The sequence below is a fragment of the Calliopsis andreniformis genome, chromosome 2 (assembly GCF_051401765.1).
Source record: "Calliopsis andreniformis isolate RMS-2024a chromosome 2, iyCalAndr_principal, whole genome shotgun sequence".
In the NCBI taxonomy this organism is placed as follows: domain Eukaryota; kingdom Metazoa; phylum Arthropoda; class Insecta; order Hymenoptera; family Andrenidae; genus Calliopsis; species Calliopsis andreniformis.
In genome coordinates this window covers 9,480,648-9,498,161 of record NC_135063.1, presented here as the reverse complement: position 1 = coordinate 9,498,161, position 17,514 = coordinate 9,480,648, and the positions used below count along the sequence as shown (strand labels likewise).

At 30.6% G+C, this 17,514-nt stretch overlaps 3 protein-coding genes across 6 annotated transcripts; 1 reads left to right on the top strand and 2 right to left on the bottom strand.

Annotated features, from left to right (window-relative positions):
* Positions 1-227: 227 nt before the first annotated feature.
* On the bottom strand, positions 228-3,861 carry LOC143188140 (protein SERAC1). The gene is made up of 15 exons (XM_076392222.1): positions 3,456-3,861; positions 3,261-3,388; positions 2,952-3,152; positions 2,755-2,882; positions 2,575-2,685; positions 2,351-2,486; positions 2,138-2,281; positions 1,815-2,072; positions 1,471-1,666; positions 1,238-1,402; positions 1,037-1,164; positions 794-946; positions 573-719; positions 432-498; positions 228-365 (listed from the first exon to the last, which is right to left on the bottom strand). The coding sequence occupies exons 1-15, from the start codon at positions 3,524-3,526 to the stop codon at positions 248-250; spliced, it is 2,151 nt and encodes a 716-aa protein (XP_076248337.1). The 5' UTR covers positions 3,527-3,861; the 3' UTR covers positions 228-247.
* A 717-nt stretch (positions 3,862-4,578) lies between these two features.
* Erf1 (eukaryotic release factor 1) lies at positions 4,579-11,745 on the top strand. 4 transcript variants are annotated; one of them, XR_013002788.1, is made up of 12 exons: positions 4,585-4,750; positions 4,898-5,114; positions 5,447-5,622; positions 5,756-5,883; positions 5,977-6,127; positions 6,204-6,394; positions 6,484-6,613; positions 6,698-6,918; positions 7,004-7,151; positions 7,580-7,691; positions 9,671-9,692; positions 10,679-11,745. XR_013002788.1 is itself a non-coding variant. In XM_076386982.1 (12 exons), exons 2-10 carry the CDS (start codon positions 5,029-5,031, stop codon positions 7,657-7,659), a joined length of 1,311 nt encoding a protein of 436 aa, XP_076243097.1. In that variant the 5' UTR covers positions 4,585-4,750; positions 4,898-5,028; the 3' UTR covers positions 7,660-7,691; positions 9,671-9,687; positions 10,679-11,745. The 4 variants fall into 4 exon arrangements, 3 of the variants coding, with proteins under 3 accessions (XP_076243088.1, XP_076243097.1, XP_076243080.1); XM_076386982.1 differs by having other exon boundaries at positions 9,671-9,687; XM_076386973.1 differs by lacking the exons at positions 7,580-7,691; positions 9,671-9,692 and having other exon boundaries at positions 4,579-4,709.
* A 2,228-nt stretch (positions 11,746-13,973) lies between these two features.
* On the bottom strand, positions 13,974-16,207 carry Mcm10 (minichromosome maintenance 10 homolog). Its single transcript, XM_076386952.1, has one exon. The coding sequence runs from the start codon at positions 16,205-16,207 to the stop codon at positions 14,102-14,104; it is 2,106 nt and encodes a 701-aa protein (XP_076243067.1). The 3' UTR covers positions 13,974-14,101.
* Positions 16,208-17,514: the final 1,307 nt, after the last annotated feature.

Genomic DNA, 17,514 nt, shown 5'->3' with positions numbered 1-17,514 from the left:
CCGTGGAGTAAAATAAATATTTAAAAATAGGTATTATTTTTGTAATATAAACATGTTTACTCCGAATTGAAATTATCATTGCTTTAATTAAAAACGAACAAAAAATTGTTGTAGTGATTTGTTTCCTTTTTTGCAGCTTAATTTTCGAGCTACGTATATAAAAATAGACCCTTTAGTAATAAGATGTCGTGTAGGTACGAAGTATTTGTTCATAGTCATATAGAAAAATGTACAAATATGTACAAGTTTAAAATAATTTACTCGGTAATGAGAGAAATTCAGCTACAGGAGAAATCTTTGGTTTTTCGCTAGAACTTACATGGCGTTTTAATACACTTAATAATTTTTGGTATAAGAAGGAATGTCTACAAAAAATCAAGATAAGAATTAGAGTCTCAAAACTTTGAATAAATGTAACATTTAAATATTACCTGCTAGCTGGCTTGCATATCGATAAGTGATCTTGTGCAATTTCGTAGAATTCCCCCACACCAGGATCTGAAAATAATTATTAAAATTTTCATGTATCGGAATATTGGTAAAATACAAAGCAACCTTTTTAAAAACTGTACCTGCTGAATTAGATGTAACAAATTGAAAAGGAACTTTTAACGCAGTTACAAGCGTAGATTTGGTTTCACTAAAACTAACAATCTCTATGGGATATTCTTTTAACATAGTTAGGAACTCTTCATGTAACTCTAATAACTGCGGCGATTCTAAAAACAAAAAAATGTTTTTTAAAATATATTTCGAATAAAAGTAGAAGAGAATTATGCAAATTTTCGTATACCTTCACGAAGTTCCTGCACTTCGACCGATGGCCATACCAACATTTGTGTAGTTTGAGTTAGAACTGCCACGCGTGAACCTCTATGTGGCGTACTATAAAATATTATACCGCGAGTGTTTTTACATATATTATTTTTATCGCCACTTTTCCATTCTGTAAAAAATAATTATATATTAATTTCAATCATTGCGAAAACAAATAAGATTATAAAGTAACAATCATAAAACAGTGAAAATGACCAACCATCAACAAGCATCTTCTTTACTAGCAAACCACCCATTGAATGACATACCCATATCGTTGGCCGTCTTCCAATACCTGCAGTTAATAGTTTTCCAATATATTCTCCACTTCTTTCACTCATAGTGGTTCTAAAAAATAAAAAGACAAGTTAACTGCAAATACTCAAATATTTAACAATAGCAAATGCATTTAATAATTTACTTTATGCCTTCTATTGGACATGCTGGAGTCCACATTGACAAATTCGAATCGTAATTCACTCCGATAACTCGAAGAGACGGAACATCTTCGGGTAGCCAATCTTTAGGCCAACACTGTGTTTTACGTTTTTTGTCTTGGTTATATTTTTTTATACAAGGATCATTCCTGAAACGTTGAAAACCTAAATATGCAAAAATTTATAATTGATCAGATAATTTGAAACGATATTCTACCCGCTACAAAAAAATGGTCCACACGCTTTGTGATTAGTATTTTCAGGGCAATCATCTAATACTATTTCATAGTCTTCTCCCAATCTATCCCATTCACGTTTCCTCAAGTCGATAGCTAAATCTCTGAGGAATTCTTGTGAGTGTTCACCGATCACACTTGTCAGAATGTCAGTTCCATTTTCCATCATATAGGAATCTATGATAAATTTAATTACTCACAACTAGTTTTAAATAAGGTAAGAACATTTTAATAAATATTAGTAAAGGAGTGAACTTCACTCAGTATCAAATCAAATTCCAAAAGCGATAAATTAAATTTTTTATGAATTATAATACTAACAAACCTACGACCCCGAATCCAGGTATATCTACATCTCTTTGCCTCCATGTTACAAATACACCGCCAAGAAGCCCGTGCAAAAAAACAACATCCAATTTTGGATTTGTTCTATTTTTGTGCAGAGGATGAAGAAGATAAATACGTCTTGGATATTTAACATACTCATTTTCGTCCATATCTAAATTTGCCAATGCACGACCCGCTGGCACTGACAGTCGTATGTCGGAACTATGAGACCATTCTACTAATATGCCGATCCATCCTTATAAAGAAAAATTATATTACAATGATGCGTTATGTTTTAACTGCTACAAGATGACGGCTTACCTGATTGAAAAATATGTTCCAAATATTCTGAGTGAAGTGAAATGTTGGAAATTATTTTTGCCAGCAATATACACACATCGATATTATTGTTAAACATTTTCTTTAATATCATTAAAATTGGAAGACCACCAGCATCTACAATATCTGAAAATGAAATGGAGTTACTCAAAGTTATCAGAAACAAAAGACAGACTTTATATTTAGTTATTTTACCTTTACTATATTTTTCAAGGCAAGAATGATGGCACAATGCTTGAATGCAACTCTGCAATAATTCCTGATCCCATATTATGGCTGGAGCAGCAGCCAATCCTAAGCTTGTTAAATCGTGATCGAATATCAAACCGTCCTATTTGTTTTATACTTTATAGATAATTAAAGTGTGCATAAAATAATGAATGATAAAATTTTCAAATTTTTAAATAACATCTACTTACACGATGCGAATCTCTGAACTTCTTATTAAGAAATTGAATGAGACAAGGATGTGTATTGTCAGATAACGTATTTAAATAGAGAAGCAGGTAATGTACTTTTTCTATCACGTCCTACAAAAAAATATAACTTTTTATATTCTTTCTTATAATCTAGGCTAGTTGCAACACACACATACATACATATAATTTGTGTTGTACATGGTAATATGGTGGTTTTAAAAAGAATCTTGTATCAACATTTGGCATTCTTGCAAGAGTTATCGCTGTTCTAGCATCTAATATTTGTGCAATATGTCTATAATGCCAATCTAAAATTTTATATATAAATTTAAACTATGCCTGTACCAGAAGCTATTATATAAAGACTAATAGGATACCTTTTAAATACTTTAAAGAATTAAGAGTATACACAGCCTTTAAACGTTCTGTTTTATCACCATGTTGTGCCATATGCAATAGTTTATATGCCACATTACGATTTAAAGATTTCCACCATTTCATTACATGTTGACTGAATGAAGGTGATTGCTCTGGCAAGAATGATTGTAAATTTTCACTATTTCGAAACATAAAAATATCTGAAATTATAATAGGAAAATTAAGCTTGTTATAGGTCAATTTGTTAAAGAACAATTAGGAACAGTGATCGATTCTTAAAAGTTAATGGTATTATGTTTCACGGATACCTTTAAATCTGGGATCATCAACATAAATATATTGTGCATGTGATTGTTCTAGACTCAGTACATTAGTAGCCACAGTAGACCGTAAAATTTGTGATGCCTGACGTAGCTGGTATAAAAACCAACAACCACTGCATAAAAATTGTCATTAAATGAATGAATTAACGCTTTACAGATTTATGTATAAATGTAACTAACCCCATCACAACAATGCATATTCCAGTCGATTTTACATAATATACATATTTTTTATACGTTTGTATTCCCATCGTATGAGGTAAGAAATAACTCTACCCTATTACAGAAGCAAAATATATCTGCATAGTGTTGATGCTCCAAATAGTATTTAAAGAAATACACGTCCTAAATCAAACGAATGCAAGACAATGGACAAATATTTTTATACATTTATCTACATGTCATTTACGTTTATTGTTGTTTCATAACGTTCAATAAACGTTATTTTTTCATAAATAGTTTTGTCATGAACTTAGGACGTTAAAGAAAGGACTCATTTCAGAAAAGAAGAAGTGCGAGTTGGTAACTAAACTGCATAATCAAATCATTCAAATATCTCAAATTAAATAATAAATTACATACATATGATTAAAAAGAAAAGAAAATACAAGAATGCAAATGCAATTGTATACTCTCACAAGCTCAGATTTTCAGATTCTTTTGCAAGTGATTTTCATCTAACGTTAGAAGTTTCATCTATCATCTAAATTTTTATCTTTCCAGTTTTACGTGAAAGAATTATGAAAATTTGATGCAAATATTGAATTGTTGAATCTATAACAAAGCATTTTACCAAAATTGAGAAGGACTATATGGACCGCTCGTAAATAACGGGACTTTGACTCGGGATGACGCTGAATAATACGATGTTACAATTATTTTTTATTACTTATTTAATATTTATATAAATAACATTTGAATATATAATTATATAATTAAAAAAAATATCCGCGTAATAAAAACAAGTGAAAAAGTGTTAGTTTTCCATTTCAATTCATTCCCCCTTTTCGACGGTGCTCGAATATCAGTACGCCGAAGATTCTTCAATTTTAAAGACAGTGCAATCAAATTTAGCGTTCAAATATTATTAAAAAGGGCTAGAAATCTCATTTCCATATTTATATAATTTATAAAACAGTATAAAAGTTCTATTTCGCACTTTTGTCTATTGGTGGAAATATTATTATTGCGAACAGAGCATTACGTGCGTCGAACAGCCAATGAGAACGCGGCTACACCCCCCACCAGAAGCGGCCTCGAGGCGCTGCTCGCGCACGAACCGTTCGGTCTTTTTGCTTCCCATTTTGTACCGTACAGTACAGCACGTCCACCGAAGTACTGACGTTTCGCTGTGCCATCGCATGGCCGACGTGTGCATTCCGAGGTTCGCTTTCGCGTGGTATCCGCTGCGTCACGAGCATCGCATTTAAACACGTAAGGCTTGTGACAAACGGAGGGCGAAAACTGGTCCCGAAGTGAGTGAAAAGTGAAGCGTCGTAGAGGTTCCGTATCGGTGGAACAGAACAGGAGTTCTCTCCGTCGAACACGTTCTCTCTGACATAATCCGGTCTGAACTGGATCGAGGCAGATCCATCGATAAACGGATTGATCGTTCGTTTCAGAGAAAAATTCGCGGATCCTGCCTTCTACGTCGACGCGGACCATCGTTTCTAGGTTTCGTCCCTGTCCCTGATAAAAGATTCATTTCGGCAGGAGCCCGTAAGACCGCGACCACGCGACACAACGCGCAGCAATGTCCAACGAGGAGACTTCCGCCGACCGCAATGTCGAGATCTGGAAGATCAAGAAACTCATAAAAAGCCTCGAAATGGCCAGGGGGTAAGTGGATCGAAATTAACGTTGCCGCGCCTCTTCTTATCAGCTGTTCGATTTTCTATCCGCGCATATGTTTTAAGAAGCATGTGGCTAACTGGCCAACTGCCGGACTTTCGCCTCTTTCGGGGCGATTCATTCCACGTGATTTCACGGGAGAAACGTATTTAGTGGTTTTATGTGTAACTTTGCTGTTAACTGTTAGAAGTGGTTGCAGGAATATGTAGTTCTGTTGCTACGGTATTAACACAACCTTACATAAGCTGATTGTCCTATAATATAGTATTGTTTGTGATATATAATTATGAGATACTCACAGTGAATATCTTTGTTCGCAGGAATGGGACCAGCATGATATCCCTGATCATTCCTCCTAAGGATCAGATATCGAGAGTAAGCAAAATGTTAGCGGATGAGTTTGGAACGGCATCGAATATTAAGTCTCGTGTAAATAGATTATCGGTTTTGGGTGCAATCACATCGGTACAACATAGGCTAAAATTGTATACTAAAGGTAATTTCATTTGTGTTACTGTGGTCCGTAATTGAAGTTCGTAATAAATTTTTGGTATTAATATTTCTAATGTGTAATTGTGTAGAGGTAATATAATTATTCAATTATATAAACTATATGTTATTAATTTCAGTGCCTCCAAATGGCCTGGTAATATATTGTGGTACCATTGTAACAGAAGAAGGCAAAGAAAAGAAGGTCAACATTGATTTTGAACCTTTCAAGCCTATTAATACTTCTCTCTACCTTTGTGATAATAAGGTACTTTGTCGTATTTTATTTTTTGTGAAAATTTTTTTTGCATAGACTTTATTTAATGAAACAAATGTTATTATGTCTTTTATTATTTTTTAGTTCCACACAGAAGCACTCACAGCACTGCTTGCAGATGATAATAAATTTGGTTTTATAGTCATGGATGGTAATGGAGCATTGTTTGGTACTCTTCAAGGAAATACTCGTGAAGTTCTACATAAATTTACTGTAGATCTTCCAAAGAAGCATGGTATGTAAATAATACTTGGATTAACATCCAGATCTATATTTATTTCAAAGTAGTACAATGACTTATTAAATTCTAGGCAGAGGTGGTCAGTCAGCTCTCCGTTTTGCTCGATTAAGAATGGAAAAACGACATAATTACGTCCGAAAAGTTGCAGAAGTAGCCACTCAATTGTACATTACTAATGATAAACCTAACATCGCTGGTTTAATTCTAGCGGGTAGTGCCGACTTCAAAACGGAACTTAGTCAATCTGATATGTTCGATCCAGTAAGTTTATAGACATAATTTATGCATCAAATTTATATTTTAACATAATTTCTATTTGATTAACATGATTTTGTATTTTATTTTTTCAGAGATTACAAGCAAAAGTAATAAAATTAGTAGATGTTTCATATGGTGGAGAGAACGGTTTTAATCAGGCTATTGAATTAGCAGCTGAGTCTTTGCAAAATGTAAAATTCATACAAGAAAAGAAATTAATTGGTAAGTGTGCATAATGACTTTTAAATGAAAAATAAATTTGCAAATTTACTACAAAACTAAATGATACATACATCTTTTTTATAGGTCGTTACTTCGATGAAATTTCACAAGATACAGGAAAATACTGTTTTGGCGTAGAAGATACATTAAGAGCTTTAGAGTTAGGTAGCGTGGAAACACTTATTTGTTGGGAAAACTTAGACATTCAACGGTACGTTTTAAAGAACCATACAAACGCAGAAGAAAAAGTTTTACATCTAACACCCGAACAAGAGAAAGACAAAACTCATTTCACAGACAAAGAAGTAAGTTGAAAATATTTACATTGTCTTTATATTTAAATGATAGTCTAAGTGACATAAATAAACGAATTTTTTTTAATATATTTAGAGCGGAGTAGAATTGGAACTTGTAGAGTGTCAGCCCCTGCTTGAATGGCTCGCAAACAATTACAAGAGTTTTGGTGCCACCCTGGAAATTATCACAGACAAATCTCAGGAAGGTTCCCAGTTTGTAAGAGGTTTTGGTGGTATTGGAGGTAAGTTCATTTTATTATTAACTTCTATTGTCACTAACTTTAACTCGACTGAAAGTAATATAAATGTGGAACAATAATTTAATTGTCCACTTAATGTGTGAACTAACAGAAAAGCGGCTGATTCCACTTTGATTATCTAGTGACTAAGAGCAAAGTGCATAAAGTTAGTAGTTGTTCATACTTAAGTAACATCGAAACCCTTTTTTAAATTATAAGTCAAAGTTTGAGATCTTGAAATAATTTTCTACTTGTGAGACATATTTACGATAGGATCATAATTTTTATAACGATTTAAACAGAAAGAACAGTACAAAAATATTTGAAAAAGTGATGATATTAAATGAGCTCGAACATATGAAAAGTAAATGGTATTTAGAAAAAGAGTTAGAAACATTGCCATTAATTATGGAGTATATCTTGATGCATAGGAATCCTCCGCTACAAAGTTGATTTCCAGTCACTGCAGGCTGATGAGCCTCTTGATGATGTTGACCTCGATGATTACTAAATTTCGTCTGTGAAATACTCAAAGTTGACCAGGTAGCTCTTTCTCTGTCTTGAGTGCATTCGTTTATATTTCATGTATCATAGAACATATTACTTTCAGAACTGGACAAATTTATCAAAGTATTTATAATTCTTAGTATATATAAAGAATAAAATAATGTCATATAATGTTATGTATATGCGTTATTTAGTGAAAATTTGTAAATCATGAAGTTATTAACACTAGCTCTAATAGCCTTTAATAATTTACATAACATAATATAATAGTTTATAAACAGTATACTCATCAAAAAGAGATTTTTCAGTATACAATAATTAACTAATTATTATATTGAAAGATAGTAAGATTCTCTTGATGTCATTGAAATTTTTGGTGTTAATAATAGGAGAAATATATTCGATATGTAATTAAGAATTATACGATAAATTTGTCCAAAAAAATTTGCAATTTCTTCTTTTGGGTTTCTCACTGATTAGCATAGTACGATACTTCTGTGCAGATCTGTAGTATATATGTCTCTTCTGATGAGTTTGAATGTGAATATAGATATTTTTAGTTGAGAATTTCGAGGTATAATGTTTATTTTTCACGAATAAAAAGCCTGAAAACTTTGCTGTCTTCTTTTTTTCTTGGTGGTACAAAAAAAAACAAAAAAAAAACAAAAAAATAAAGAAAATCTTGTATATATATGAGATATGTGGATAATTATTTTTGAAGATGGTGAGTTGAGTTAAACTATTCCAGTATATAATTGTTATGTCTTGAACATTGTTAGATTTGTTCTTACCATTTAGCAGTTATATGTTACACTGTTAGTAATTGAAGTCAAGTTGTAGGCACATTACACAGTGGTTGGTGTAATGAAAGAAACAGTACTGCTTAGTTTTTCAAGTACAATTACCATTATTTCTACATGATGCATTTTACACTTTACGTACATTGCATATTTACATGTGCAAGACAATTACAACACAGACTATTCATACATATTTTTAATGATACTCTTCACGCAAAGTAGCACTTTTTCCAAACATGTAAAAGGTTCTACTTGATAGTGAGACAGTTTTATGCTTTGTAACATAATAATAAAGAATGAGTGTTTATAGTAATGCTAATGCTTTAGTAAAAGATACAATGATTTACAAAATTTTTATGTGATAGAAGCAAATAGGTTCTGATAGCATCACTTCATACATTCATAGATTTTAAATGCAATGCAAAAATATATATGTGTGAAAAATACGTATATATATATATCTGATTTTCAACATAGTATTAAAACCACTGTTTCTTATTTTATTCTGCAGTAGGACATGCTTACGAAGTTTTAATTGTTTGCATGCTGAATTTTTCAGTTTTTCTGCATTTTATGCTAAATAGCATTTTCATAATATCTTCAAGTGCTATTATATGCTTAATATTGCTAAAAAATAATACTAATTTTTGTTACTTCTAAAAATAATGTGTATTTTTTATACATATACATTTCAATATTTGCTTTTTCAAAAAATCATTTCATAAATATTCGTCTCTTTAACATTTTTTGGTCACAAAGATAACAGTTTCTTAAACAAGAATTATTATAGTAGAAGTATAAAATATTTAGTAATTGTTTTATTTAACTGTGAGATTGAAATTTAATTGAAATAATACTGTATTATTGTTCTTTTTTGTATATTATATTTACTGTATTTTTGTATGTAGAATGCCTTATTGCTATACTACAAAAATAATCCTACTTATTGCTTGCTGCATGTTGTGCAATAGCCAGCAATAATTTCATCACCAAAGAAAAGTTCTATAGACTGATATTTATAAAAAAACGTGACAAAAGAATATATGCCCCATTAAAATTATGTGTAGATTAAGAACAATAAAAATCAGTATTAATCTTTGGCGATGAATATGCGGAAAAACCAAGTAATCATTGTTCGTGCAATAAATAGCTAGGCTTTGTTGAAAAGTATATTTGATCAAGCATAAGTACTAATTGATGATTTGTTTTTATTAGCTTGCATATTGGGAAAGGTATAGTAATTGCTTTTTACTAATTTAGCAACACAAGAAGAAGCAATGAACTTAAGTCTTTATTAAGATCTTTGTGTTATACTTTTTTTTTGTTATCCCTAATATAATTACTTCATACATTACTCTTGTTTTAGAATGTTATACATTATGTAAACTATAGTAATTGCTAACATAGAATTTCTTTTTTTACTATTAGTAACATCATTAATAAACTTTCTTTGTTAATATTTCCATATAATTTTTTTTTCACATTAACAAGGTACTTGCTGATTATTAGAATTACGTCGATTTAAAGCAAAACGTGTAATACAATTTATTTCCAATATAATTAACAATTGTTTTTTTTTTTTTTTTTGTTTTTATTATTCCTCATAATTAATGTATTTTTCGCTTATTTGTATGAGTACTAATTATTCTATTGTAGTAATTGTGTTACATACCCACTGCTTGCTCCTCAGAATTCTTTTAATAAAGTATAAATTTCTTTCATTACAATTTTTCAATTGTGATATTTGTTACATGTATAACATTCAGTTAATTTTACAATAATATTAATATATATATCCATGTACAATTTTTCTGTTATAATAGTAATTTCGTAATTTTGTTTATTCACATTGTATAATTGTTGTAAGAGCAGTGTTTTTCATAAATGTTAATTATTATTCAACTCTATATTGATCATTCTTTTCTAAATGTTTATATGTTAAAATTAAATTCTTCCCTCAGAATTGGAAAACACTGTGCATAACATGTTATGCATGATCAATAATTATCATACCAAAACTGTTGTTATATTTATATGAATAATCATAAATTCTATTTTATTAACTGATTCGTGAAACTTGTTTTGTATAGTATCGTTTGTAATGTGTTATTAATACATTACAAATTCGTATTGTAATATATATTTTTCTGTTAATTTACCATAGTAAAGTAAGAAATAAATTTGTGCCTACTAAAATAGTATTTCGAAATATGTATTTTACAGGTATATTGCGGTACAAAGTGGACTTTCAAAGTATGCAGTTGGAAGATGTTGAAGTTGATAATTTTGATCTGGATGACTATTAAATTCGTGACTCAACAGACAGTTCTTTTAGCTTCAGAGGAAAACATAAGTACATGTTCTCCCTTGCATCGTATTCAAGAGAGGCACATAGAAGGACGTGTTTATAAAATTATCATATGATACAATACCTACACATAAATACACACAAACACCAACATACACGCATACACATATACGTCATGAAATTATTCATTAGAGTTCATTCAAGCAATTCACAATCGATACACAAAAAGTGAGAAGCACAATAAAAGTGGCGCGCCGATAATCCATGTCCATGAAGAAAAAAGGCAACTCGAAGACTGTGACACTTAATTAAGCCAGCTTAATACCTGCCTATCTCACACAGCATTACCTTATATTACAATTACATTCTTTAATTATTCACATGGATTTATTTCAATAATTACCATGCGCTACAATGCTGAATAGGTTTGTACAGTATATAATTTGAGATATCCATAAATCTGTATTAAAATTAATGTTCGTCGTTTCGTCAAAAATTTAATGATTAAAAAACTAAAAAAGGTACTTGAACAGCATAAAGGTGTAGCGTTATTTTTGTTCAGACACAATCATGAATAAGCTGTAATAAACTGATTATCATAAACATGAAGTTGCGTATCGTACATTCTATACCGATTACTAAATTCATATGAATAATGAAGAGTTCTGTACATAGACTTAAATTTTTAATGGCACTGTTGCCTTAGACATAAGTTAAGATCGCGTTATATCCCGGGAGAACAAAACCTTTCCGTCTCATCGAGTGATACATATATAAAAATAAGAGATAATTTTCGTAACAATCTGTATTAACTTTGCTGGTTCTCGACTCTTATATTTTGTACACTCACAATTGTATATAAAAAAAATGCTTCGCAAAGTGTATCGAGATATCTTTTCGATTGTTACAACGGTGCACTCCACTAGTAAAGAAATATCTTCTGCAATATTTAAGTGACAGTTATTAAAAAAATATTACAAAATTATTTTAACATTGTTAATTTAACTTGCTTATCCATATGATGCCTTTGTAATAAACAATAATAATATGTATGTATAAATGTGAAGAGAATGAAACGTACAATTTTGGTGAAGTATCTTTTATGGAATATCATTGTATAGTAAAGAGAAAATTCTTGCAAATGTTGTAACACCTTTTTGGTCAAAGTAATGTATCGCTAATTGATAGTACAGATTATTTATACTATTATATCGTGTGTGACGCAGAGATGGTAAAGCTTTATAAAAACTTCATCAAAATAGAACGTTCAAGCAAAAAAAATATGATCTGGCTTATGGTATGTGCACAACGAATTCCAAAACATGATTATTTAAAAAGTATTGTATCTGTGTATTGTCTTCGAGACACTGATGTTAAATGTCGGCTTAATGTTTTCTTAAATTTTTATATGTAAACATTCTTTCAATAGGAGTCTAGATAATTATTTATTAACTATGTCGGTGCGATTATTTCTTCTGCAGAGGCAGAAGTTTGTTTTAAGTATACAAGTCCTAGTTCTGTAAGAACATGATGAATATTTCAGAGAGAGATTAGAAAAGTCCGTATAGCTTTTGTAATCTTCTTTTACTTTTTGTTTCAAAAGGTAAGAGTATAAAAAAATGTAGGAAAAGTGAGCGTGCGAGCGAGCACATGGAAAAAGTAAAGGAACGTGGTCTATACATTTCATTTAAACGAGACATTGACGTACTTAGATTATGGCTTGCTTATGATCTCTCCCATAAGCATAGTTGTATAATCTGCTAACAAATTTCTCGTTTCGGGCAATTCTATTCTCGTGTACTGCATTAGTAAAATACATTTGTTCCTTCAGAAGTTACGTTTATATCTGACAAGGCAATACAAAGATGTAATCGTTGTAAGATTTTGCTTAATCAAACTTTCGAAATACGGATTTAATACCTCATATTTTGTATGTATTATACGCGTAAAATACACTCGTGCTATGTCCTAAAGATTTTAACTCGTTTTCATCGAAGTGAAGACGAGATCACGATAGAGGTATGAATTTCAAGTTAAAGATTGGATGTTGGTCGTACCTTGGTACACGTTAATTAATGTTCTGTGAAGTGATAAAGAGGGATATTGAAATAATGAGTTACGTAATTACAAGATACATACATGAATTATATTCTCATTATAAAAATAGAAGTTATAATTTTTAAAGAATATATATTATTAATTTATCTATATAAGTGTTTGCTTTACTCTCGAACCATTAATTTGTGTATATGCAAACAATTTTATATTTACTCTTATTCCCATATATTCCTGATAAGTTTTCACATCACAATTTTTAGTTTCATTTTAAATATTTTTCTTTTTTTAATTTTTTATGTCGTATATTATAAAATTGCTCGATGATCCAAACATTATTTCTAATCTCCCTTTTTTCACAAACGCATTACTCAAAACTTATACGCGTGGAAAATTAACGTATCGTTAATATCAAAGTTTAATGAAAATTTGAATAGAATAGGATACGACGAAAACTGAACCAGAAATGAAAAATACAGTCTATGTTTCTCATGCAATTAAATTGCTATTAGAATTCGGAAATGTCACGATGACATGTATTCTCGCGGAGCATTTTCAGAATAAATACTTGGATGTGTTTGATATACATAAAATATGAACCATGGAAGTAGTATAGTAATGGCATATGAAAACAATATGAAAACAATATTCATTTCACTTGCTTTGCGATTTATGAGATATTTCCGGATTCTGATTATAGCATTTCTTCACATTTATAAATTGATGCTTCCCCTTTTTATAAACACGTACCAAAATTTCAATTATATAAAATAACCAGAAAAAATATGTCTGAATTAATAAGATGGCATATTTGCCTATGCAATAAGGTGCTGTTGAATAAAAAATCTACCTTTTTCAGTCTATTAATAAATTGCATTCGTATCAGTGAAGAGATATTGGCATAGTAAAATAAAAAGGAGTTACACAGTGGAACACATTTTATACCATTTTTATACCTAGTTGTATCTAGATATTTCCACTTAGTGTGTACAGTTGGACGGACGAAGTTGAATGTATTTATTTCCTTAACTGCTTTTAGAATGACATTAGTCTTGTAAAAATATTGAATGACATATATATATATATAATATGACAGTTGCATCATCAAAGTTTTTTTATATTTGTATATTTCATGAATTGAAAAAAATATTGACATTAAGGACAATAAACAGAAACAACCAAAATGATCTGTATTTATAAGATACAGTATAAAGTTTTAGAAAAAAGATGTCACTCTTTTATGTATAATGTTTGATAAATTTCGATTTATTATGCGCATGATATTATTTGTCATCCTTATCTGGTACTAAGAGATTAAGATTGGCATCTTTAGTCGCCGATCCTATATAAGTTTCTTCATCTCCGCGTATCGATAATGCTGTAACATGAACATTTGTTCTTTTCTCATCCATCATTGCAGCTCTTGTCCAATTTGAGCTGCTGCATTTTGTACAACTATGCGAAGGTATTCTATTCAAACTAACTGTTCTATTACCACAATCTCCACACTTAAAGAATCTCTTCATTGCATCAGTAACCCGCAATGGATGTTTCTGTTCTTTACATATATCAGAAGCAGAAAATGAAGTATATTTACAGATTAAACATTTAACAGCCTTACAAGCAACCTTATATGTAGTCATCATTTTTTCTTCCATTCTTTCTTTCATTTCTAATTTGTTAAAATATTTTTCCTGTTCTTCTTCATAAGATTTATCAATTAGGTCAGTATGAGAAGATTTAGTTTTCATCATTTCTTTAAATTTGTCAGATAACACGTTTGGTTTCTTTGTTTCTTTTTCTTCATTATTTTCTCCTTCCCTAGGTCGTTTCTTCCCTCTTTCTATTATTTCTTCTTTATCTGGCCGTACTTTATTAGGATTCTGAGGCTTAATTTTTCCATTTTCTTGTACCCATTTAATTGCATTGCTTTTGGCTCTATTAATATGTTTTTTAGTTATAGGCTGCGACAAATCTATTGTATCTCCAAGACAGCCAACGCCTAAACGGGGATTCAGACGCGAAGAAGAGAGCATACTTAAGTCTTTTTTTTCTGAGTCATTCTGTTTGCCAGCATTTGCTTTTAACAAGGCAGATGAGAAACATACAACTTTATTATCAGTTGATTGAGATAAAACAGCAGCTTTCCAGCCTCTTGATTTACTTATTTCCTCAGCACTTTTCTTCATTTGTTCTACAGATGATTCTATTACTTTTGTATTAGCTGACTTTTCTTGCTTCTGAGTACCCGACAATAAGGCTAAACGTTTAGCGTCTTTCTCTTCTAATTGTTTACTTTTTACAGCAACAACAGCATGAAATTCCATCATATCATTGTTTAGTGGCTTTTTTTTCTGGGTTTTATTTTTTAAGATATCTATAGAAAATTGTTGTGTATTACTAAATGCTTGAATGTCTGCCCTTTTGGAACACTTTTTGTACTCTTGCTTAACATGATACACACAAAATTCACAATGACTTTTATTTACAATAGAATTACATGGTTCACCATTCTTTTTTACTGATCTACATTTTCCCATGTCTTTAGATGTACCAAGGATCATGATTTTTTGTGGATTATCAACGGATAATGTAGCCAAGTCATTGTTATCCTTAGACTCTAAGATGTTAGGATTAAGAACACCTATTACAGTTCCAATAGTAGTCTTCCAAAATGCTTTATATGCCTTACTAAACATGAAAAGACAAACAGTATTTATATTCATAGACAGGTCACTTATTTTCCATATACAATATGAAGTCCCTTTTTGGGAAGTCTTTGGTGGAGATTTACTAACTAATACTCCTGCAATTACCCAGTCACTACTAACTTTATCTGAGAGAATATGGTACTTAATTTTTGATACTGTTACTGGTATTTTATTATTCATACGTGTTCTCAGTTCTGCAGAAGATACTACTGGATTAATAATTCTCAATCCAAAAAATGGATCGCTATAAACATCCTTTGATGCAATAACATTACTGTTAGTTGCCCTTCCACTTGTATTCTGCTTTGTAGCACTAAAATCAAATGTTTTGCTACTTGTTTCACGAGGTGGAAATTTATCATTGTCATTGTTTTTAGCAACTTCTTTTTTTAATAGAGATTTTATATCACGACCATAATTGGAATAGTTTTGTTCCTCAAAATAACGTCTATCCTCATCATCAGAAGAATCAAGCGTGTCATCATGAACTTCGCTTTTTTCTTGTTGATTACATGATTTATTCTCATTACTTACTTCAGGTGTACTGTCCAAAAAATTAAAGTCTAATACCTGTGGTGTTTCTTTCTTAGGAGCTGCTTCTTGCTTCTCTTCAGTCTCATCATTAGCTAGGAGGTCGTTTAAAATATCACCTACATCAGAATCACTATCGTTATCCATTTTCAAATTTCTGAAATGAAATTACATGTGATAAGATTAACTTAACAATTAATTTATACTAATTTGTTGAATGTAATAATATATTAACCTTCGTTATTTACTGTTAATAATATTCTTCTCACTTGTCACATAGAAAGAAATATAACGTTAATTATTATAGAAATTAAATTTTTTAGAAAACTTAACTGATCAACTTAATATCTCATCACCTTGGTTCTATTAGTAAACACGAGACCACGGATCGGCCCGCTAACTTTTAGCCATTTTCCCGCCGTTTCTTCATAAGGCAGCAAACCCAGTTTCCATCAAAATACTTTTCTCCAGTTCTCTCATTTTTGATTCGTTACGAGTATAAAGCGTTACGAGCATAAATCATATGATTTTATAATTATGTTCTACTCAGTGTTTAAATTTATTCATGGTAAAAGGTGGACGAAGTTGTTCCTCACTTTTGAATTTACACGATTTTGATAACAGATTAGAGAATTGGATAAACTTCTCTAACCAATACGGTAGAATAGAGCAGAATAGAGCATACAGTAAAATTGGTAAGTAAATTTTAATTTTATTCAAAATTATCCTACGTGTTTCTAATTTGAAAAGTGATAATTTGACTGTTAAAAAAAAGAACTCATTTTAAAATTTTGAAAAATTCTAATAGTCGAGAAATAGTAGAAAAAAGTATCGATACTTCCATGTCTAAAATTCGAAATATTTTATTCAGAGAAACCTGAAGAATATTATTCAATATTTAAATAAAATGTTTCATTCTTTATATGTATGTATTAGAAACTCGTTAAAAGTATGATTCATAATAAGGTTAAAGAATAATATTTCTAAATACATAGTTGTAATATCGTTTTTCCGAATAATGAAATTATGACACAATATATTCTTATAATTGATGCAAAACTCAGATGCCTTGTGACAAATACGTAAGCTCGTTAACGGTACATAATCAAGGGTCGAGTTTTATTTATATATCGTTTAACGATTTTTCCAGGGCAAAGGCTTGTCTTCCCATCAATCCGTTGCGCGAAAATCGACCGGGCTTATAAAATATTTACATACTCGAGATGTTGCAGTCGAGCTAACAGACGACCGAAATGACTTCTGCAGAGGTGAACACGGTACCGAAACTTTCCTGTAGATGGATTCGCAGCGCATTTCTTATTCTTTCTTTTATTTATGAGAACGGTACGTGTATTTTTTACCTCTCAATTCGTCACATTCATTAATATCTAATCTTTTTTATATAACGTAAAAGGTTAAATTATTATGTGAAATTTCGTAGAAAATTTATTTGA